The sequence below is a fragment of the Thalia democratica genome, chromosome 3, assembly GCF_965202585.1.
Source record: "Thalia democratica chromosome 3, ktThaDemo2.hap1.1, whole genome shotgun sequence".
NCBI classification, from domain to species: Eukaryota; Metazoa; Chordata; class Thaliacea; order Salpida; family Salpidae; genus Thalia; species Thalia democratica.
Window position 1 is genome coordinate 38,226,350 of NC_139167.1, and position 24,100 is coordinate 38,250,449.

At 25.7% G+C, this 24,100-nt stretch overlaps 1 protein-coding gene and 1 non-coding gene across 2 annotated transcripts; both read left to right on the forward strand.

Annotated features, from left to right (window-relative positions):
* The first annotated feature begins 1,567 nt into the window (after positions 1-1,567).
* LOC145831817 (uncharacterized) lies at positions 1,568-24,100 on the forward strand. The gene is made up of 9 exons (XM_082939158.1): positions 1,568-1,704; positions 1,898-2,133; positions 4,216-4,397; positions 5,209-5,404; positions 9,569-9,685; positions 16,275-16,427; positions 21,391-21,496; positions 22,644-22,871; positions 23,780-24,100. Exons 2-9 carry the CDS (start codon positions 2,119-2,121, stop codon positions 23,818-23,820), a joined length of 1,038 nt encoding a protein of 345 aa, XP_082795284.1. The 5' UTR covers positions 1,568-1,704; positions 1,898-2,118; the 3' UTR covers positions 23,821-24,100.
* On the forward strand, positions 22,296-22,368 carry Trnar-ccu (transfer RNA arginine (anticodon CCU)). The gene has a single exon. It is a non-coding gene; the product is annotated as a tRNA-Arg (tRNA).

Consider the following 24,100-nt stretch of genomic DNA (forward strand, 5'->3'; position numbering starts at 1 on the left):
TTTCATGGGGTCCCTCCAAAAATAAAGGTTTTTTTTCGTTTTTTTTTATCAAATGGTATTAGAACCAAAAATAAATATTTTTTTTTAATTTTTTTTTTGATTTCCCTTAGTTTGCATGTTATTAAAACTCTTAAATAGTTATTTTATAAATAATGTTAATATCTTTTACGATTTGGCCCAAAATCAAAATGTAGTATATTACACTATCATTTGCCTTGGCCATTTCCTAGATAAAAAATTGATAAAAGGAAAAAAAAAGTTAATAAGAATGTGAATATACAACAAATTTAATTAAATTATTTTATTTTAATTTAGTTTGATGTAATTCACATTCTTATTAACTTTTTTTTTCCTTTTATCAATTTTTTATCTAGGAAATGGCCAAGGCAAATGATAGTGTAATATACTACATTTTGATTTTGGGCCAAATTTTAAAAGATATTAACATTATTTATAAAATAACTATTTAAGAGTTTTAATAACATGCAAACTAAGGGAAATCAAAAAAAAAATTAAAAAAAAATATTTATTTTTGGTTCTAATACCATTTTTATGAAAAAAAACGAAAAAAAACCTTTATTTTTGGAGGGACCCCATGAAATAATTCCAACCCCAAATTAAATAATTTTTTTTTTAACTTAAAAGCAAAGGTGAGTTCTCTATAATAAAAAAAAAATTTTTTAGATAGCTTTTAAGATAAGGAAAATAATTGACATTAAAGTTTTATGTTTTTTGAAAAATTAATAAATATTCCTATAACAATAACTTTATGCTCGTCTAGAATTATAGTAGTAAACAATCAGTTCGATTTAAATTTAAACATGTGCTAATATCTAAACACCTCTGATGAGCTTGTTAAAATTTTATGAACATATTCAAAAAAAACTTTATTTATTCTTGAACTAACTAAATAAGTTTTTAGTAATTGTTTAATTTAGTCAAGCATAAAAGCTTTTGGTTTTTACCATTTTATTTAAGCAATAAGTTATGTGAGCACATTGACTTAAAATAAATAATTACAAATAGTATAAAAAATTAAAAACATTCGCAAATTTATTGCTTTGTTTTCATTTTTAATTTATACTAAAGTGTTTACTGTTTACTAGTATATTTTTTGTACAATAAATGTGTGAAAATCTTTATGAGTTTATACTTTATATGCAAATAGTTTCAAATTATAAAATTTCAAACAGAAAAAAACTTAAAGTTTACTAAATTTGCTAAACAATTTACAAGTTAAACTTAAGCTTACATAGTTTTAACTTTAAATATTTAAGTTTATGTAACTAATACTGGATAAATTAAAATATTATTCATGTTTCTATTAATTTTAATTTATTCAGCAGTTAATCCTTGAAGATGTAAATAACATTTTATTTAATTTTTTAAAACAAGTATTTTGCAAATTTTGAACCTTATTTACATGCATTTTTACCTACTACTCTTAAAAACTGCAATTTTAATTTTCTAACGATAAATTGTAAAATCATTTGTGTCAGATTATTTGACAAACACTCGACTCACTTCAATCATAGTTCTAAAAACTACTGGTAAAAGTCTGTGCAAAAAGCCTTTAAGCTGAATTACCAAACTTTAGTCAAGGTTCACACTACAACTAAACTATAATTCAAAAGTCTCTATGTGCAATAGCTAAATTCAATGAAGATTAACAATCAGCTACTAATTCATAGTTTCAAAAATAAAGTAGTCAAAGAAAAGTTATATATTAGAAAAAAAAACATAATGTGAATACATTAATATGAAAATTTAATACAAATTAAACTGTTTTACTTATACATTTTGTAACTCTTATTGAAAACATCTAAAAAAATAGATACTAGTATTTTTTTCTACTTTTTATTTAAACTGTAAAAACTAATATGCAAATTTGTTTTAGACTAGGGGTGGGCAACGTAAATAATTGACAGGCCAGATCCAAAAAAAATCAGTCTTCAGCGGGCTGGAGCGTTTTGACTAAGTGATCTACCGGATTCAGTTGGATTCTTTATTAGATCCGGATCTTTATTTAAAAATTTAACAGGATCCGGCTAAATACTAATTTTAGACAAGGTTTCATATCCAAATAGAACTAATTTCAAAAGACTTGGATCCGGCTGGATGCTAATTGATCTGGTATTTTAAAATTTTGAATCAATTTATTAATTACCAAGGTTCTCAAGTATAAAATTCTAAGTTAATTTTTGTTAAAGTACTCATAATTCTATATTTATTAAAACTCTGGACCAAATTAATACTAATTAGCTTTATAAAAACAACAATTTACTTACTCGAGCCTAAGATTTCAAAATAAAACATTAAAAAATTTCAACTATTCGAAATTATATAATTTTGGTAATCCCTGGCTCAAAGCTACATTAATAATATTATTCAGAAGTTAATTAACATTACAATATTAAACTACTATCTTTTATTTAAAAAAAAATTATAATGATTAATTCAAAATTTTGTTAGATTGTAAGCTGTTGTTACAAACATACACAAATAAATTTCCTAAACAAATCATACTTAAAGTTAATGAGATATTGTTTTGAAATATTGTCATCAGTTGGTCATCATTAAACTTAATCATTTAAATAATAAAAAATCCTTAATTAAAATATCAATAGCAGAAAAGAGTGCAAACTGTAGTCTCAACTTAAAATATTCTACTAAAATGTAAAGTTGAGCAGTTTAACTTAAAGTAGGTGTCAATGTTATTAAAAACTACTTTTCTTAACATTTATAAGAACAACTCAGTACACATCTGGGAAAGACATCAATTTTTTACATGTCATTTTTTATGAAAATCATTATGATATGTAAGATCATCAAAGTTAGTTCAGCTAACAATTTTTTTGCATAATTTGAGAAAGAATTAATTTAACTGACTTAAAACAGAACAAGGTAATATAACAAAAGAGTGTTTTTATAACTACAAAAATTTAAAGCCATTTTGAAAACGTTTTCAGGTTAAAGTCTTACAGTTTATTCTGTGAAAATAATTTAAAAAAGGTTTTGTAGACATTTTGTAATAATTACATTGGCTTGTAGGATTTCAAATAAATTTTGAAAATGCCTAGCTGGCCAGATCATCCACTTGCGGGGCGGGTTCCATTTAAATTTAAAAAGGTTTGGGGGCCGTTCATTTTGACTCCAGGGCCGGATCCGGCCCGCGGGTCTTACGTTGCCCACCCCTATCTTAGACCGAAAAGAATTTGCTAAAATTAATAACTTGATAAAATGTGTTATTCTTGTGTTTTAACATTAAGTACAAGTTTATTTAATATGTTAAAGTCTTTGCTTAGCAATGTTAGTTTGTTAGAGCAAATAAGTTAATATACAAAATAAAAAAAATTAATTGAACAAACAGCTTTCAAAAACTGTAACAGGTGAGGTCTGCTAAGGGGAACAGGTCAAAATTGCACGAGGTTACTAAAGTGCACAAGGGGATTAAATTGCACGAGAACAAAATTGTACAAAGATATTTCAAAACAATATCTCATTAACTTTTTCACAAAGAAAAATTTGCATGAGGGCACAAAAATGCACGAAGACAATTTTGCATCAAGAGTAAATTTTGCACATTTTACAATTTTGCACAAGAGTAAAAAAAACTAAAAGATAAATTAATAAATAAAAAAAAAAAAAGTTACTGACCGAGGGTAAGGGTTAGAGGTAACAGTGGTAGTAAAAAAAATAAAAAAGCAACTAATAAAATTTTTTATTAAAAAAGAAAAAGAAAATAAAAATAATTAGAAAAAAAAGCTACTGACCAAGGGTAAGGGTTAGGGGTAATAGTGATAGTAAAAATAAATTAAAAAAAATTAAAAAAAAATATTTAAGTTACCAATCAAGGGTTAGGGGTAACAGTGAAAGTAAAAAAAAATAAAGTCAAAAAAAAAATTTAAAAGAAAAAAAAAATCAACCTGTGCAAAAATTTCTCCGTGCAAAATTGTCAGCTTGTGCAAAGTAACCCTTTGTGCAATTATCTTTCTGCAATTTTGTCCCCTTGTGCAAATTTGACTGCTACCCCTGCTAAGAGATAATTCAGATCCTTATATTTTTAAGATTTTTAATAACTTTAATCTTGCCTTATATAATGTTTTAATTTTTTATTAACTATTTCAAGGTATGTAGATTAAACTTCTTTATATTCATAAACAATACATAAATGTTTATAAACTCTATAGTGCCTAATAGTTTATTTGATTATAGAAATTAAACACTAGTATGGATAAAGGAAAGGGAGATGTGCTTGATGAATTAAATCTGTCAGAGTATGAGTGCAAGCTGTATTCTGATGATGAGAATGATACAAATGCTTTTGATGAAATTCTTAACTCCACATTCAATTCAACATTAGCTAGTAAGAATAAGGCACAGACAAAACTGAAGAAGTATGTTTTTAAATATAGTTATCAATTGAAATTTTAACAAATTCTTTAATTCGTTTTTTTAAATTTAACTCTAAAATTATTTTCAAGGTTGAAACCTTTCTAGTAAATTGTAAGATGTAAAGTGCTGAATTAGAAAAAGGTTTTAAAATATCAAATAAAGAATTATATTTTATTAAACTAATATAACACCTATCTATCTATACCCAAGGTACATAGACCTTTTTTTCGGTTTTAATTATATATTTTTCTAATACTAGTTTTTGAAGTAAAAAATTATATTAGTATAGGTATTTGATGCATACAAAGTTTTGCAAAAAAAAGATAAATAAATTAGTATTTAATTTTAAGTTTTACAACATTTTAATGACTCAAAAGACTTTATCTATTATTGTTGTTTTATTTCTATTAGTGTTGAATTTTTTGATTGATATAAATAACAAAGATTTTATAAAAGATTACAGATTGAATTATTTTTCATTAAACACACTTAACAAAAAAAAATACTATTGTTGTATTCTTATAGAAAGTTATATGTAACATTTTGTTATTTTGTGATGGAAACTTAATTTTATACATTATTTGTTAAAAACTGTTTGTAAGTGTATTAACTATTAAATTGTTGCTTTTTATTCTATTTAAGTCAAAAAAGGCTTTTATTTTTTAATTTGTCTTCATGTGGATAATCATTGTTGATTATTAAGCAAAGTAAGCAGTTTTTTTTTTAATTTTCAACAACAACCATGTTTTTAATACTTCTGTTTATGTTATAAAAAATACTTTTTTTACTTAATTTGTTTTTTTCTAATTTTAGGAAGCAACCTTTGTGTTCAACAAGAATCGAAAATGTAAATCAAAAAGCGACAGAAACTACAAACGAGGAAACTTTTGATGAAAAAAGTGAAAATGAAGGTATGGTTGAAACACAGCTGAACGACTCAAACCTGACTTCATATGAAAAATGGATGATGAATAAGATGAAAGTTGCAAAAGAAAAAGAAAATCAAAAAGTATTTGATTATATGGTGTTATATTTGTCTAGTTGTTATACTGAAACTAAATTTTGAAAATACTCAACAAACTAAATAAATTATATTTTAAACTTCTAAATGTTATTATAATTCAGTTTTAAATGATGCTTTTGATATTGAGTTTAACTTGAATTCCACTGCATTTTCTCTTTAACTCCTTTAAGTGGTGATTGTTAAAGAAAAAATCGATTAATTTAATTTCTTAATTTGACAATTTGTAATTCAAAAATTTATTGCTTCAATTAAGTAATAACATAGATATAAGATAATTTTTTTGTATCTATCTTAAGAAATAGTAGTAAATCACCTCAGTATTAAGTTCTTTATCTTGAATGAATAATTTAAGACTTTTCATATTTTAAACATCAAATAAGGCAATAAAAGATATATTTGTTTGATCAAGTAGACTAATTTGAACGTATATTGGTCAGTAGTTGCTAAATATAGTTATTTTTCTTGTTTAAACTGAGATACCCTTTTAATGTTTTATGCTAAATTTTTGTTTAGTCTTGATTTTTTCATCAAGTTTTAAGTGTTCTATTTGCAATGTAAAAAAGACACATAATAGTGGCATAAGGGGAGTCCAACATTAAAGTTACAATAATTAACATTGGCTCCTATCTCAAAGCTTACTACAAGATATTTTTTATAAAACAATAAAAAATCAACTAAGTTTTGAGATACAACTAGTTTTGTAAATAAAAATCTGATACAATCGGCCAATTTTCTCGGAATTAAAAAAAGTAACTAAAAACCTATACTCTCTATTATTTTTCAAACAACTTAATTTTAATTTTCAGAAAATTTACAATAGTACAAACAATTTGTAGGAAGCGGATTAAAAAATATAAACAAATTAATGACCATTATTTAAATAAGAATCTTTCTTTTGTTTTTTTTTTATTAAAACTAATTATACAAAAGTTAAGGAATTTGTTCACTATAAGTTGTTCTAAATTTATTTAAGATTACTCTAAGAAAGTTTCAAAGCAATTGCTTTAGACTGAAGGAGGAGATAGATTTTTAGTAAAATAGTCAGTTTTTGCCCTTTTAATTAGCACTTTCCATAAAAAACCTATTAAACGCTCTAACTTTGATTGCTTATATTTTAAAAATTACTTCGAATTTTTACAAGTGGTAAAAAGTAACTAGTAGTTTGATTTATTATTTTAAAAATAAAATTAAATTTCAAAATAGTGTTTTACCTCTCCTTGCCCTAAAAGTATAATAAAATATATCTAAAATAGTTGAGAAAACTAAAACAGCAATACAATATTCTCATACTTAAGTTATACCTTCTCCTGAGTTTTTAAGAAATTGTTTTCAAACTTTCCATCTAATCTTTATAAACTTGTACAATTTTTTTTATATATTTAAAAAGTTTTAATTAAAAGTCGAGAAAAAAAAAGTTTGTAATTATAAAATATAAATAATAACAAACATTTTTTTTTTAATTTATCTACAAAAAATACTTTATATGGTACATAAAACATATCTTAAAATTTGAAGTCTTGAGCCCAGGTTTTTTTTAACTCGTTTTCATAATCACCCCCTTGGCAGAAAATTAGAAATAATAACCTTCTGTACTAGTTATTTACCTATTTAACTTTTTACCACCTTACTAAATATTACTCTTAGTAGATGATATCCTCCACTTCGGTAAAGAACTTTTATTTTATTTTACCAGAGAAAAGTTAACTATTTTTATTCCTAATGATCAAATATTGTATAGCAAGCTAATGTTAATAAATTATCACACTAAAAAGTAAAAGTTCTAGACATTCATGAATTCTTAAATGAAAGTAAAAATGAGTTATAGAAAAATTGTTGTCAAGTCTATGTTAGCTTTTTTAAACAATATTTTCTTTACTTTGATAATAAGCGTGTGTCACTTAACAGCAATAATATTAAATGTTTATCAACAAATCCCTTTTTAGACAAATCAAATTGTTTTAGACTAGTTCAGTTGTTGTTTATCAATTTTGATTAGTTATTTTACTTGTTAACCAAACTTTTAAGTTATAACCTTAAAAAGGTATAAAAGCCATAAGGGGGTCAATCACTTTTATCACAACTTGGTCATATTTTGCTGAGTTTTAACTAAGCTACAAGTTGCTTTTTACATATTTTTGAAATTCAAAAGAATTTTTGAGATATAGCCAGTATAAGTCAGAGACTACCATAATTTCATTATGGGAGGTGCAAACTAAAACGGCAAATAACTATAAAAAATATCCCTTCCTACGTTTTTTTAGATAATTACCTCAAACTTTCAGGAAATGTTCCTTACAATGTTTGAAAATTTTGTCAAAAAAAAAAAAATATTGTAAAATACAAATATTATAAAAATAAACAATGGTAAGTTTGTTAATTCTTGTTATTTTTTTTGGATTTTAATTCTTTTTAATTTTGTTGCGACATTATTGTCTAAATATTGCAAGGAAAATTTGCTAAAAGTTTGAGGTAATTATCAAAAAAAATTGGAGATAGACTTCTAGAGAATAGGATTTTTTTCATCTTTTTAGTTGGTGCCTTCCATAAGGAACCTATTGTAGTCTCCGATTTAGACTGGTTCTATCTCAAAAACTATTTTGAACTTTAAAACCTGTAAAAAGCAGCTTGTAGCTTAGTTATAATTCAACAAAATAAGATCAAATTGTGAAAAAAGTCATTACCTCCCCTATGGCCTTTAGGGCATAGGGAGGATAAAGGTTTTTGAATAAAAATGTTTGACTTAAACATAAAAGCTTAAAGCATAAACTTTAAGTTAGATTTGTAGAATATTAATAATTAAACTAATTTTGAAATGTAGTCATTTTTGTAAAAAAAAACTTTGGTACATATGTAGCTTGTAAGTTTTTCATAGTCAACTTTTTCGAAAAATATTAATCATAAAAAAAATATTTTTATCTAAATTTTAAAATAGTTAATCACAAATTTTTTAGAAATGCCCCTTGCATTGTAAGAAAGATTCATAATATAAAAAATTAATAAAGAATGAATTTTATGACTAACAGAAAAAAAAACTAGTTGTTTTTATGTTTTTAAAAAAAGTTATATTTTTACTCCAAACTAAAATATATATATACAACGGAATACTTATTATTAAATTGAAATTAGACTGAACAATTTTATGAACAATTGGTTGAAAAGTGCAGGATGGTGTTTGTTTTTAATGAAATAGTTTATTTTTGCCATTTAAACTTGACCCTTCCATAAGGAACCAACTGTACTCTCTGACTTCGTACCCTAATATCTTAAAAATTAATTTTAGTTCCAAAAAAGTGTAAAATGCAACTGATATTTAAGTTAAAGATCTCTAAAATAAAGTCAACATGTAAAAAAAATAGATTGCCCTTCTATGCTCTCAAGACTGACAGTACAGTAATATATTTTACATAAATACTGTTATAGGAAGGTTTTTGCAAGTATTTACATACCAGTTGCAACTAAGAATATATTAATTTAAACTCATTTTCTTTTTATTTTCATTTCACAAACGTTTTCCAAACTACACAAAGTTTCTTTTTCAAGTGTTAAATGAATTTAAAAAATATACAGTAACTAGACAGTTTAAAAAATAAGTTTAACGTTTGTTAAATAAAATGAGTAACCTAAATTCATGAAGTATGAATATTTACATAAATAATAATCAGCAAGGTGTAGAGTATACTGTGAACATCTTAGTTTGATTTAAATAATTAAATTTCAAAGTTTTGTATTAAGTTTCTCATTTTTTCAATAACATATCATTTAAAGCGTTTAGGCCAGTGAGTGGTTTCAAATAAGTAAAGTTGTTTTGATTTTTTTGAAATTGTCTTACTAAAATGATTTTATTATTGTTGTAAGAGTTCATTAGTTTTTTGTTTGTTATTATAGATTTAATTATCTAGTGTAAATCAAATTCTAAAATTTTTCAACTTGTTTGACTTTTCATTTGTATAAGAATTCCCTATCTGTATAAAAGACTTGTTTAGTGTAAGTGAAGTTATTTAATTATAAAAGTATGTACATATTTGTAATAACTGTTAAGTTAAATTAAGTTTGTTGAGACACAATTTTGTTATCATATTTCATACGAGTTTTACTCAACATAAGATCTTTGTGGGTTTCAATATAATAAAGTTGATACGACAATAACAGAAGCAAGCAGACAAACAGAAACTTCAGAAGAAGAAGATAGACGAGATGCACAAGGAGCATGTGAGAAAATGTCGGCTGGCTGAACACGAAAAGTGGCTTGATAACAAGAACGATGCGGTTAGTTTATCTTTGTTTTGTATATACATTTCTGTAAATCAATACCTTTATAGTTTAGTTTTATTACAAAGACATGGAAGATTAATTAGGTCTGTTAAGTTTTGAAATCGAAAATCAAACGATTTTTTATGTTTATAAAATTAGACCTGATCTAATTTATTGAAATATCTCAAAGATAATTTTATATGGCTGTTTGAAAAAAAAGAGTTTACAAAAGCAAATAAAAAATTACCAAAAGTCTCATAGTAAAATGACATACTTTTAAAGCTTTATTTGGCAGCACATACAAGTATTAATTTAACAATTAAATTAAAGTATATATTTTTTTAATAAAAATAAAAAAACTAATAACTACACTAGTGTTGAACATGAAGCACAAATATTTGTTTAAACTTCTTATCAAACTGGATAGAATGTTCAACAAAAGTACAGTTTGATGTAAATCTTAAGTAGGATTTTATGATATTTAAAAAGTATTTTCTGTTTTGGCCTGAAAATATTATTCTGTTTGAATTTAGAAAAAAGAAACTAAACAAACTAATTTATTATAAATATTTAATCTTGTTTTTAAAAATATAAGTAAAAGTTTCATTTAATACATTTTTTGATAAATCATAAAAACATTTTTTTAAAAAGTTAATGTCATAGTTTCTTTTAAAACATGTCACATTTTTAATTACACTTAATAAAGTATAAATTAAAGTCATTGAGATATGTCTTAAAATATTAAAATACACCTGCAAATTTCAAGCTTTTCTAAACCACTTCATTTTCAAAATTGTAAAGCAGCTCGGCCGTCTTTTGAAGTCAAACTGAAAAATTTCTTCCAGCAGCGCGCAGAGTGAGCGGAAACTCTTCACTTCTTTGTCCTCCATCAAAACATTCAGAAGTTGCAACTGTGGATCGCACTCGATCACATCTTCCAAATACGCCTTTTCGTCCCTGGGCCCGTAAGCGAAACCTTTACACTTTATGTTGTCACCGAAAGGCAGCTTTCCGCGAGTCGCGGTCTCGAACAAGCAAACCGCCGCGGCCCAAGCGTCCACCGAACAAGTGTACTCGCCCCCGCTTTCCGTCAAGTACTTTTGAGCGAGTTCCGGTGCCATGTAGTAGGAAGTGCCGCACACTTCCACCAGCTTGTCGGTTTTTCTCGCCGCCAACCCGAAGTCGATGAGCTTGACGACGCCGAGGTCTTCGCGCCGGAACAGCAAGTTCTCCGGTTTAACGTCCCGGTGCGTTATGCCGCTCGCGTGCAAGTAGCCGAGGGCGTCGAAAATCTGCTTGAAAGTTCTTTTGATGTCGCTTTCAGTGAACCTCGTGCCTTTTCTGATGTGCTGGTGCAGAGACTGGCCGTGACAAGACTCCAGCTCGAAGCATTCTGTTTTGACGTGGAAAAAGTAAACTTCAATTATGTTCTTGTGATCTAACGTTTTTAGAATAAAAAATTCCTTTTCAAGGTAGTTTTTCTGTTCACTGGCATGTGGACTGCTTCTCATTCTTTCTTTGTTTAACATTTTCACAGCACGGATGCTTTGTTCACTCTTGCTGTACACTTTAAAGATATCACCAAATGCTCCCTCACCAAATTTAGACAGAACCTTATAATTTCTAGGAAGCTCTATGCTAATTCTTAGGTTGTTCCTTGTCAGTGGGGTGTAACGATATGTCAGCAAGCTGTCTACAGGCAAATAAACGTCATCGTTTGAACTCAGATCATACTGCTTAGAGTAACCTTTCTTGTGGCAGTGTAACGTTCTTCTGTCAACAAATGTCAGTTCAAAAACTTTTTTCCGCCTGAAGATCATCAGCCTTTTCCACACACTGCACTGGTTGGTCACCAAATAGCGGCGGCCTTTCAAGTTTCTGCAAGTGTAGCACGTGATGGAAGAGGCTTTTTTCAACACAACTTTGTCTTTAGCTGCGCGAGTTGATTCCAACACTGCTAAAGGTCCAGGCTCGTCATCGCTCGAGTTGCTCATACTACAGTAAGAATGTAAACCTTTACTACTTGGCTTCCTGTGTTTCTTGTTTAGTTTAGTGAATGTAATTTTTAGTAAGTTCCTGGTAGATTAGTATGCTAAGTTCTGTAAGAATTTTCGACTAATATACCTAAGTTTAACTTTTTAAAAGTAGTTTTAAACTTTGCATGTCTACAATATAGTATGTAGTCATGAAAAATTCTATGTTTTTAAATCCTATTTTTATAGTCCGTTCAGCTGTTGTGCTTAATAAAAGAAAATCAATAAAGTACATTTACTTACAAATACTTAATTTATGCTATACCTATCTAATTCCTTGAGTATAACCTGTAAAAAGATTATAATTTCTTTATTTTCTTTAGTTTCAAATATAAAATTAGTTTTCTAACTTTAAAATTTTAACTCGGTTAATGTAAAACGAAAGTAAAATGATAAAAAGTTTGTTTTGTAAACTGTACAATGTTTCAAATCCATTTGTTGTATTTTTTTTATGTAGTTTTTTACTAATGATTTCATACACAAAAAATGTTTTATTCTATTAAAAGCTCATCAAGTGTAACCAAAACATAAAATCTTCTAGAGTAGGGGTAGGTATGGCCTGCGGATTGAAAATAGCCGGTTCCATGTAAATCTGGCCTGCCAAACCATAATTTTAATGTTCTGGGTTTGAAATGAATAGCACAAAAATTCTTAGTCACAGTTTACCAGACTTATACTTAGATATAGTAAAAAAAAGGTCACATATAATTATTGTTTTGTCGAAATAAATTGAAAATTTTTGCAATTTTAGTGAATTGAATTGAAATTCTCAGGCCCTCGAGACTATATTCTTCCACATAGTTTCCGCCGACTAAAAATATAGCCTAGTCTAGAGTGTTTATAGCAAAAGTTAGTAAAATTGTGAAAAATCATAACAATGTATTTAAAAAAAATGATTGTTGTATATAATAAATAAAATTGGTTATACTGTTGTTTTGTTTGTATAATAAAAGGACTATATTTTGTCTAGTTAGTATGCTAAAATTTTTAAATACAGTTGGGAAATATACTAATTAGGTAGACTATATGCTTAACTTGTATTTTACTTAACTTGTTTTTAGTCACCTTTAACTTAGCATGCATATTGAAATAGATACTAAATGTGATCAACTACCGAGTAAAGTAAAGTTAGTTTACAAACACTTTGCAAGATCTTTTTGTGTTTTTAGTCCACAATAAAAAATAAAGTTTTTTTAGCAGGTCTTATATTAGAGTATTCAATTATGTACAATTACTAGACCTGTATATAACGCATATATTTTAAAGAAATTAAGAATCGCATATAAAAGTATATTTAAGGTATAAATGATGTTGGAAGATTTAAGTAATTAATAAATTTAGATTAATTCAATTGTGTTTATATATTGAAGTAAATTAAATATAATAAACACTACTATATCAAAGTAAAAGTTTTAGAAATTAATATAATTTTTGTAGTGAAGAACTTAACTTTAAAATTTTTTAAGCAGTAAAGTGACCTTTTGGATATCAAAGTTTAATTCGTAGTTAAAATTTTGTTTTTCGTGAGTGTAATTAATTAAAAGTGCTTAAAGAATACTAAAATATTTTAAACGTAGTTCGATATACAGTTGTGTTGTCAGTGTTACAATAAATTCAAATTCCAAAGTTTTTTGAATTATGAAAAATATCATACATATTTCAATAAAAATAATTTCAAAACAAATGACTAACATTTTGTTGAAAAACGGTTCTACAATTTCCGTTATAAATGAGTTGTTTCGTTTACAAACTAAAAAATAGCTACCAATAAGTTTGATCAGACTTTGTATAATACACTATATACGTTCTAGCTATATACTAGACTGCGAACAAATAAATCTTAATAATCTTATATATGATGTTTTATAGTCTGTTAATGAGCTCTATTCGTAATATTTAAGAAATTATTTGAAAAACTTTTGCTTTCGTTTTTTTGTAAATGTTGTAAAATTTGAATTATCTATGGTTTGAAACATATTTTAAAAGTTTAAAAATTAATTAACGATTTGTTTTAGTTTTAAAAAAACTTTAGAAATAGAAATAAATATTTTAGATTAATTTAAAACTTATTATATATTTTTTCAATTTTTTTAATCAAATAAGTTAAATTTTGTCACAGTATAAGTCTATCAAAGAAATGCTCCAAATTAGATTAATCTTGCTATGTAACTTGTTTAAAGTCTTTATTAAGTTAAAAGAAAATATATAAGTGACCAATAAGTGCTTAAATATTTTTTCAGTTTGCTGACATTAATTCATTATTTGAGTTAATTTATGTTTAAATCTAAGTTTCTTAGATATTAATAGTTATAAATTGAAAAAAAAAATACTCCTAATATAACAAAAAAGTAAGTCTTAAGTAAAAAACGTTTTTGTCTACATCTACTGTTTTTCAAAGCTAAGCTTAACATGATAAAGCCAAAAGTATTATAAAAACTCTATCTAGTTTCTAAACTTCTTGTACTTGTTTTTCTTTTTGAATATAAAAAACAACTTTTTTTCTTCAATTGTAATTTGTTTTTAATAGTTTCTTTTTTAAACTACAACTTTTGTCATGCAATAATAGCTTGTAAACTAATTATAAGTTTTTTTTCATAAACTGTTCATATGACTGGGCTCTCATAACAAGTGATAAAAAATGTAATTTGAAGCGCAAACTAATGCAACATTTATGTAAACAAAATAAAAAAAGTTTTATTCAACATTTATAGTATTTTTTATCGATAAAGCTGTTTGATAATTTTTAAAGCACATTTAACTTAATTAAGATGGTTTAATTTATAAAAAAAACTAGTCTATAAAAGTTAAAAGGTATAGTAGTAAATGTCATAATCTGTTGCAAAATTTTTTATATGCAATAAGTATTTAATAATAAGTCAGTCTGTATTATTTTTAAACTTACTGAGCAATTTTTTTTTATTAATGTTAGTAATTAATGGTTATACTGAAGTAATAACCTAACTTTATCTAAATACACAAACCAGTAAGCATACTTTTTGAAAAGCTTAATTTATTTGTTTTTATCAAACAATTTAACAATGACTACTGAAATAAATTTAAACAATTTAATTTTTTTGATTAATTAAAAAGTAAGTGTACCAAAGAAGTTTAAGGCCATTTTTTACAAAAGTTAACATAGGGGTATATAGATAAAAGCTGAAAATATTATTTTTATAAATAAATTTTTGAAGTCAAGTTGATAACCAAAAAGATACTTTACTTATTTGCATATTTTTCATTTAAATTTTAAGATAACGACAAAATTGTTATAGTTTTTCACATTAAACAAGAAAGTTTATTAAAGGAACTTTTTTTTCTTCATTCATTGATTGGTAAAGAAAAATAAAAAGAGTGTTGTAATATTTTGTTTGTCATTTTTGTTATATTTTTAAATAACAATATTTTCTTAATATCCATGAAATTCTCAAAAATAACTGCTATTTTATCGTTTACCAGTTTAAAAATTATTTCAAGATAAGTTAGATTCGTCTATTATTCAAATATTTGACTAATATCTCAAGGTAAAACTTCTTAGCTATATTACAGCGGTTACATATTGAATGGTATATGTTTTTCCAACTGATTTTATTTAACTTGTATCGTTGTTAGGTGTGTAGACTATATTTGAGTAATGTATTCTAAGTTAAGACGAAGTATGTATTATATAGTTTTCTCAGTTAAGAAACATTGCTATTCTTCTAACTTTTAATACTTGAAATGTTCTTATAGATCACGGTTACCCAAACTTAGTTTCATAGTAGTCCACTTCGCAAAAATTTAAAAAATTGATTACCCTTTTTTTTAGATACCAACCCTTTACTAGTTAACAAACCATTTTTTTGTCACCGTACTACTTATCGCACACTTTGGGAAACCTTGTTGTATTTTTGTATGTATAATTTGTAGTATAATCTAATTGTATATTAACATGTATAAGTATTCCTAGGTATTCAAATGCTTTAATTAAGTATAGTTTAGTGTTTATCTTTAGACTTATTTTTAGGGATTATTGGGGACATGTCATTTACTAAGATCGAAATTAATTTTTTTATCCGTTAGCCCAGGGGTTGGCATAAGTAGCTATTGAATTTCCCATAAAAAAGTTGCTCGCAGGCTGCAGATATTTAAAATAATTATAGTTACAAATACCAAAATGATATTAAAACAAAAATGTAATAAAATAAGCTATAATGAAACATTATTAATTTGCAGTTGTCAAATCAAAAGTGCCTTAAATATAAACTTTCGAGAAGTTGTTTTACCATTAAGTTACTATTATTTTTTTATTATTTTGTTTATTTAGGTACGAGTACTTTGAAAATGGTGTTTTAAAAGCTTAAAGAATAATCCATGTTGATCCAGTATACTGAGTAAATTAAGGCTGCTTTAAAATTTATTACAACTTATTAAATATTCAAGATAAAAGTTTTTATCCCGATCAAAAAAAGTTTGTAACAACATTATGGGAAAGGTTGATAAAATCCTTATAAAAGCAATGCTAGACTTTTTATTTTTAAAACTGTACATTCACGTATGGTCAGTACCGACTAATCGAGCAACTCACTCCACAGCTGAGAAAATCACTGAAGAAGGAGGGGAGCAAGACGAGGAAGGAAGAGAAGGCGGTTGAGATCAAGAAGAAGGAGGTGAGAGCCAAGGCGGAGGTTGAGTACAACAAGTGGATGAAGCAGTACAGAGCGAAGAAGAAGATGCAAGAAGATGCTGTCAGTTTTGTTTGCACTTTATGTTTGCTTTTTAACACTTTTTACTTGCTTTTTTGATTTTTGTCACGCAAGTCATTCTAATTATCCGTGCTCATCTATGCAGTACAAAGTTTATGGGGTGCACGGCCGTTCATATTTAGACAACTGAAATTTTGATAATTCTGTGCTATTGTTCATAACTCTTTTGATAAATCAACAAAAAACATCGGCGAAAGTCTGCAGAACAGAAGTCCGGACTTTCGTTTGCCATGAGACAAGCTCAAATTTAACAAAAGGGTTGATTATGCCAATTCGATCATCAGACCACAAGTTTCGGTAGACTGAGACCGGTTTCGTCCTTATTAGGACTCATCAGTCAGTTTTTCGGTTGTGACTGACTGATATGTCCTAATAAGGACGAAACCGGTCTCAGTCTACCGAAACTTGTGGTCTGGTGGTCAAATTGGCATGATCAACTCTTTTGATCAATGTTAAAAATCAAAAAAAAATTATCATAAGAGTATACTTAATTAGATTTATATGCGCATTTTTAATTTTATAAGAATTTTAAATATTTTTTGAGACATGACTAAATATTTTTTTTTGTAGTAATTATTTTTTTTTCTATCATAATCTTATTAACTAGACCTACAAGATTTTTTATATATTTTTTTAATTCAAAGTACTTTTAAGATGTGGCCCCTTGAAAACATTTTTAAGAATATATTTATAATACTTTAGCACTACCAATTAGTGAATTTTGTCCAACATTCTTTATTAGCTTTATTAGAACACAGCCTCAAAAAGTGTTTCGGTTTTTCTTATTCGTATATATATTGTTTGGTTCGTATTTAACTTTTAGCTTTCTCTGCTTTTAAGCTAATCAGTTTTCTACTTTAACAGTATCCAGCACATTTATAATTGGAATTTAGTTGGTAACTTTTCACGGCAAAAATAATACCAATATATGCTGCTGTGTATGCATTTTCTTGCTTATAATTGTCAGAGTTAAACTTAAAATGGTTGAATTTATTGACAAACTTTTTTAGTAACATTTATATAATTTTTGTTGAAAATTTGTTAATGAACTTCAGATAAAACAAACAATTGGAGAAACTTTGAAATAATTTTGTTTGTGTTCTATTGTAATTAGAATTTGTTTTGATATAACATTAAATGTATCTTGCCAAGATACGGATTCCAAAACTGAATTGAAATTCAGACTGAGCGGTTTTCAATTATCATTTATAGTTTGATTAAATTATTTGATACTTTTACAGGTAGGAAAACTGAATTTTTAAATATTTTGTACATCTATTTAACTATATAAGTTTTTCATCTTTTATCAGCTTACCAGTAGAAAATAACTCAGTATACTTTAAGCTAACAAAAAGATATTTTATTTTATTTAAATGTATTAAATTTAAAAAAAAATAGTTACAGTTTTAAAGGATCATAAGTAAGAAATATTTTTTATTAGCAAATTTATATACATTAGCTTATTCAACAATATATGATTAGGTATAAAAAGAATATTTTTCATTTTATTTAGATAAACAGCTGTTAAATTTTCTCCATTTACCTGATAAAAAATATGATATTAATGCTGTCGGTTTAAAAAGTAATTTAACACATTATAGATTAACATTTTTATAACAGAAAAATTGGAAAAGTTCTCTGTAAGCTCTAAAAGTTTTGAAAAGTAAAATTTCAAAATGTTTGTCATTATTTATAAAAAGTATAAAATAGTTTATAAATGTTTAAAACTCTTAGTAATGCTCTGTATTAACTTAAAAGTGTATAATATTCTTTCAACAAAAACAAGCACAAACAAAACTGAACAATCTGATCTCCAAATATGTTTATTCATCTGAACTCGAGTTATTTGAAAACACTTGTTTTATGACTTCAAAACTTTCTAATATTCTCACAAACACAAAAGAGTGGGTGAAGAAAAACTCAACATGAACTTACAGCGACAAAATAAAAAGACAAGTATCTTGCACTGGAACGTTGATGGCGGTCCAATAAACAAGAAACATGCTACGTCATTAATAATACTATCAGTTCCAACTACTTTTGATAGATTAAAAAAAATATTTTCAAATAGATTGTAATTTTTTGCTTTTAAATTAAGTTTCTTGTTAATAAACAGTTTAATTTTACCAGTCAAGCAATGATTAATTGTACTATTTTTGTTGTCAACATGTTAATTTAAGTTGTACTTTTCTTAATGACTACAAAAATACATTGTATAAAATTGTGCATACGTGTATACATGTTTAGTGTTAACTTAAAGTTGGTTAAGTAATGATTTTTTTATTTAAAAATCCTAGAACTTTATTAAGAAATTATTTAATATTTTACACTCTTAAGTATGAAATGTATACCAGTGCTTCTCGAAGTTTGTAAAACATGTACAGAAATTTACCAAAGAACTAAAAACCACAATAGATATTTATTTCCTACCAAAACTAACATTTTCACAATTTATTTAGTTTTTATACGTGAGTAATTTACTAAAAACGTAAAGAAACTATTTAAACATTAGCTATTAAGAAATTAAGACATGCTACTTACTTATTTTGAAAACACTTACTAAGAGTTAAAACTTTATGCACAGTAGAAAAACTTTTATGTATTTTACTGTGCACACTTTAAGAAATACTGTTTTATACTATTAAGGAAAGTTTACTTTTATTTTAATTGTAGACGTTTTTAAATAGCTACCTATGGGCAGTTTTTAAACATATAAGAATAATTGGCATGAACTATTGAAGTATAATCTAGAAGCTAAACAGCAAAAAAATAATGAATATTAATTTAATAACTTATTTACAGTAACCGCTCGCATCTTTACGCACTCATGACGTTACGCACTCTCGTTTAGTTACGCATTTTAAAATTCTAAAAATTCAAAAAATAAAAATTTTAGTTATTTTTAATATTGCACAAATTAGGTTTATTGTATTGTTTTTTTAGAAAAATGTTTTTAAATGCTATCTCAGCTCTCTATATCCTTAGACTTTGTAAACTTATGTTCCTTGACTAATTGATAATTATTTTATTATACCTCAGTATATCAGATATAATGTTAACAGTAAGAGATTAAACTAAAATTCTCAAAGAATAATGAAAGCGTAATGAAATAATGACATATAAAACACAAATAAATAGTACAGCACTCTAGCCCTATAATAAAATAAAGCAACACAAATTTTAATATAGACACCACACCATTTCTTAATTGTAAATAAATACTTAATAATAAATTTAATTTGCTAAGTAGGATATAATTAAATGTTACATTTACATAAAGATAAAATCTACTTATTATAAAAATTAGTAAAATTTTTCTACAAGTTTATTATTTTAAATAAATTAAGATACATTTTTTTAAAATTTATGTATAGTTTAATCATTTGTTTTCAAATTTATAAATAAAATAAACAAATTGTTAAAAGTGGGAAAGACCCAAGTATGATTTTAACTAAAAGCAATCTCAAAAAACAGCCATTATAGTAAGTATATTTGGTGTCTCTCGTATCTTTACGATCTCTCATATCTTTACGCACTTTTTCTGTGGACACAATGTGCGTAAATAAGCGAGAGGTTACTGTACTATATTTTTCATGGTTGCCACAAAGTCAGGAGAACTTAGATTTTGCAAACTGATTGAAGGGTCTTTTTTTCAAGTAGAGGATTTTTTTTAGTTTTTATAAGTATGCTTTACCTTGGATAATTTTATATGCTTTGCTTAACGGAAAAAACTTAGTCTTTTTTATTATTTATTAGCTTTTTTATGTAACTTTCATATTTACTCACTTTTTAGCAGTATTTTTTTCTTTTCCTAAAAAGGTAAGCTGCTTTTAAACTTTTATAATAACAAAAGATAAACAATTACAAGTTTAATATTCTGATTGACCAACCAAATATATCATTACCAAATAAGTAACTTATGTAAGCAAAATACAAGCGTATACACTATTTCAAAGGTTTTCACAGTAATTTAAATCTGTTCACACTGAAAATTTTTAAAGTTTGTGAGCCCCAAGCCCAAAACTCCCAAAAAATATTCCAAACACCCTTTTTTTCTGCTCTTCGTCGTAAACTCCAGACTGTCAAGTGTATTTCGTGCACCCTCACATGAGTTTCTTGCATCCTAAGTAATTTTCAGAGCAGACCACTGCTCTGCACAGTAAACCAGTTTTATGTGTGTTTAAATTTTTTTTGCACTTTTATTTGGTGACTTAAAAAGTACTTTTTGTAAAAAAAAAGAATTTTTTACAGTTAGTCGTTATAGTTAACATCTTACATTGTAAGTCTGATTTTTATTTCTAACAAAAGTACATACACTGATTATTTATTGCTGTGTATTTTATAATGCTTCTTTATTACAGTTATCATATCAAAACTTAAGCTAAAGAAACTGTTTTCATGACAGAACTTTTTTTTTCAACAAAATATTTCAGGTTGAATATAAATATACTATTTATACTAGGCGTATATAGCTAACCCATCACAATATATTTTTAAAAGACCGTTAGAAATGTGTAATTATAAGAGAACGTTCAAAAATAGTTTAATTTAATTGTTTTAGTTTTTTGAATTGGCTTAAACTTACTAATTTTAAAGCTTTTTTTTCGTTTTGCATAGGAATTATAAAAGTCTTGTGTCGTTTAATATACTTAATTATTGATTAGTATTGCTTTACTTTTTCAAATGAGTTAATAAAGTTTGAAGTAAATGCAAATCATAACTGTGATTTTTTTAAAGTTTATGCTGAACCTTTAGCTTACTCAACTTAATTTTTCTCATTGATTTAAAAGTACAAATATTTCTTTAGTTTCTCATAGCCTCACCATTGTCCTCGTTATATATTTTAAGCTTTGTTTTATTAATTTTTCCATAACCAATATTTTTTTCATTGTTTATTCAATGAAAATTTTAATTATAACTTATATTTTACTGGTTGTTCCATTAGATAAAAGAAAAAGAAGAAAAGCAGAAAGAACTTGAGCTAGAAAAGAAACAAAAAAGTGAAGAATGTTTTAAGCAATGGCTTGAACAAAAAAAGAAACAAAACTTTAGTGAGTTTATTGTGTTTCTTGTATTTGCTTCCTTACAGTTTTATAGTGTTGAGTATTAAAAAAAGTTGAATTTAAAAAAAAGTATTTACTTCTTTGATTACTAAAATTGAGTTATTGCATGTTAAAACTATCTAAACTAAAGTTGTATTTAATTTTCTTTATATAAAGATAGTACTAAACTGTTATAAAAGCATGGTTTGAAAAATTAAAAAGAAGCCAAAATATAGTTCGTATTAAGCATAATATGATTATATACAAAAGTAGATAAGAATGTACAAATTACAAAAAAGGTTGTTGTATGATGTTTGAGTAATTAAAATTTAAAAGCTTAATTTTTAAACTTTGTTATTTATTAAAGATTTCTTTAAGTTTAGTTTTGTATTGCAACAGTGTTATTTTCTACTGATAAAATGAATAGTACTTAAAAGCAATAACCAAAATAAGAAGTTTTTTTTAATTAAGTTTAAACAATGTTTTATTCTTTTATTCATTTAATAACTATATAAAATTAAGTAAAACATGTTCAGAATATTTTTTTTACAATTAACAAAGCAAAAGTTTGTACCTAAAGATATTTTTTAACATAAACCTACACTAGTAATAACTTCTATTAACTAGTTATATTATTTTAAGTGAATGCCGTAAATTATGCTAAGTTATCATAACTTCAAAACCATTAAATTAGTTAACTTGATTATCAAATACAAAGAAGCTTAAATAAAACTCTGAAATTGAGCGCATGAAAGTTTAAGCGGTTATTTTGAAGTTTATATACGCGAACAATTGCTCGCACACATCTGACTGCGTGGCCTAATGGATAAGGCGTCTGACTCCTAATCAGAAGATTCCGGGTTCGAGTCCCGGCGTGGTCTATCTTTTTTTTATGTAATTAAAGTTTTCATATATTTTAATAAAACTAAGGCTAGGATTCTTCAACAACTAATTTCAAGTAATAATACTTATCAACAAACAGTATATAAAAGCAGTAACTTACTTGTACAGTAATTCGTGGCAATTTTTCTTGTAAAAGATATTTAAGTAAAAATTTATTCTTATTTACAGTGAAAAAATTTTAAAAATTATTTTTTAGTTTTAAATTGTTAAGTATTAAATAAAAAAACAAATGTCATACATTGTACTTTTTCAGCGTTACCACCACCAGACAAGTACCCAGAACCAGGGTATAAGAACCCAAAACCCTGGATTGCACCAGAAACTGACAGGTCTCAAAAAACCAAAGTTAAACAAATTAAAACAACGAAAAAGAAGCCCAGTTCAGTTAAAAGTGCGAAAATAAGCAAGAGCGAAATAAGCAAAAATGCAAAATCTATGGGTCTGCTGAGAGCGCATACAGCCAAATTGAATAATTCGGCAAGTTAGTGGTTTTATTGATTAATCTATGCTTTAGATAGTTTTAAAAAGTAAGAATATTTTAACATGAGAATTTTTTTCAAAAATTTTTTAGCTTAAACTGCTTCAAATAGTTTTCAAAGTTTTGAAAAAATATAAAGGTTTCTTTTATATTATATGTTTGGTTTTAAGAAAACAAATAGAGATATCTCAACTGCTGGAGGAGAAGTAATATATTTATTCTTTCAAAAATTTATTTTGCAAACTAAGTTTCGGTCAAAGACCTCGTCAGTGCTTAAATAAATCTATTGTAAGATTTATTTAAGCACTGACGAGGTCTTTGACCGAAACTTAGATTGCAAAATAAATTTTTGAAAGAATAAATAGGTTTCTTTTATATGTTAACTAATTTACTAACTAATTTAATATGTTTAACAAAAAATATGTATTGTTATCACTTTTTTTTTAATAAAATTACTTTTTAATATCAATACTAGCCTTAACTTAAACTTTTTATTATTATTAGTCTTTGTTATAAATCTTTTTTAAAATGTTGAAAATTTCCAAATAAACTATGTCTGATTAAGACAATGACTTGATTTTTAAAAATACATTTTTTAAACTTTACATTCAAATCATCTTTTAGTTTTATTGTAATGGTAATAGAAAAATTGAAGGTGGCACTTATAAGTTGCTTTTTTAGAGTATTTAAGAAAGTTTCTGACCAATAGTAGAATTTAAAAGGTTTCAAAAAATGGATTGTTCAAATTTATCATTGTTTGATTACAAACATCTTATAAAATATAGTTATACGTAAATTTGTTGTATCTATGACACTTAAATTTTTTATTAAAAGTAGTTAACAAGACATAAAAGTATGTTTATTTCTAAACAAAACGTTGTAAAGCAAACAAAGTATTTTAATTTTTTCAGGGTTGTCGGCTACAAAACTGATGAAAGAAAATTTTAATTAATTTTGAAATATATAAAACTGTTAAGTTATACATTTACAGCATTTTTCATTGCTGCTGTATTCAATTTATTATACACAGTGTACATTCTTAGTTTTAAGATATTTTCTTTGATACTACATTCTATTTGTGTTTTAAAACGTAATTAAAGTTCTGTTGTCACTCAAGTTTAAAGGCATTTAAGAAATTAATTTTACAAATAATAAAAGTCTTTGAAAAAAAAAATTCTGTGAAAACAGTCTATCAAAAAAGTCTATGCATTTATATACAATTTTTATTTTCA

Bases quoted from the DNA above. Each gene is read 5' to 3' on its own strand.
- LOC145831817 (XM_082939158.1), top strand. The intron at 4,398-5,208 runs GTATGTTTTTAA...TTCTAATTTTAG, and splicing joins GCACAGACAAAACTGAAGAA to GAAGCAACCTTTGTGTTCAA. The intron at 9,686-16,274 runs GTTAGTTTATCT...CTCACTCCACAG, and splicing joins TTGATAACAAGAACGATGCG to CTGAGAAAATCACTGAAGAA.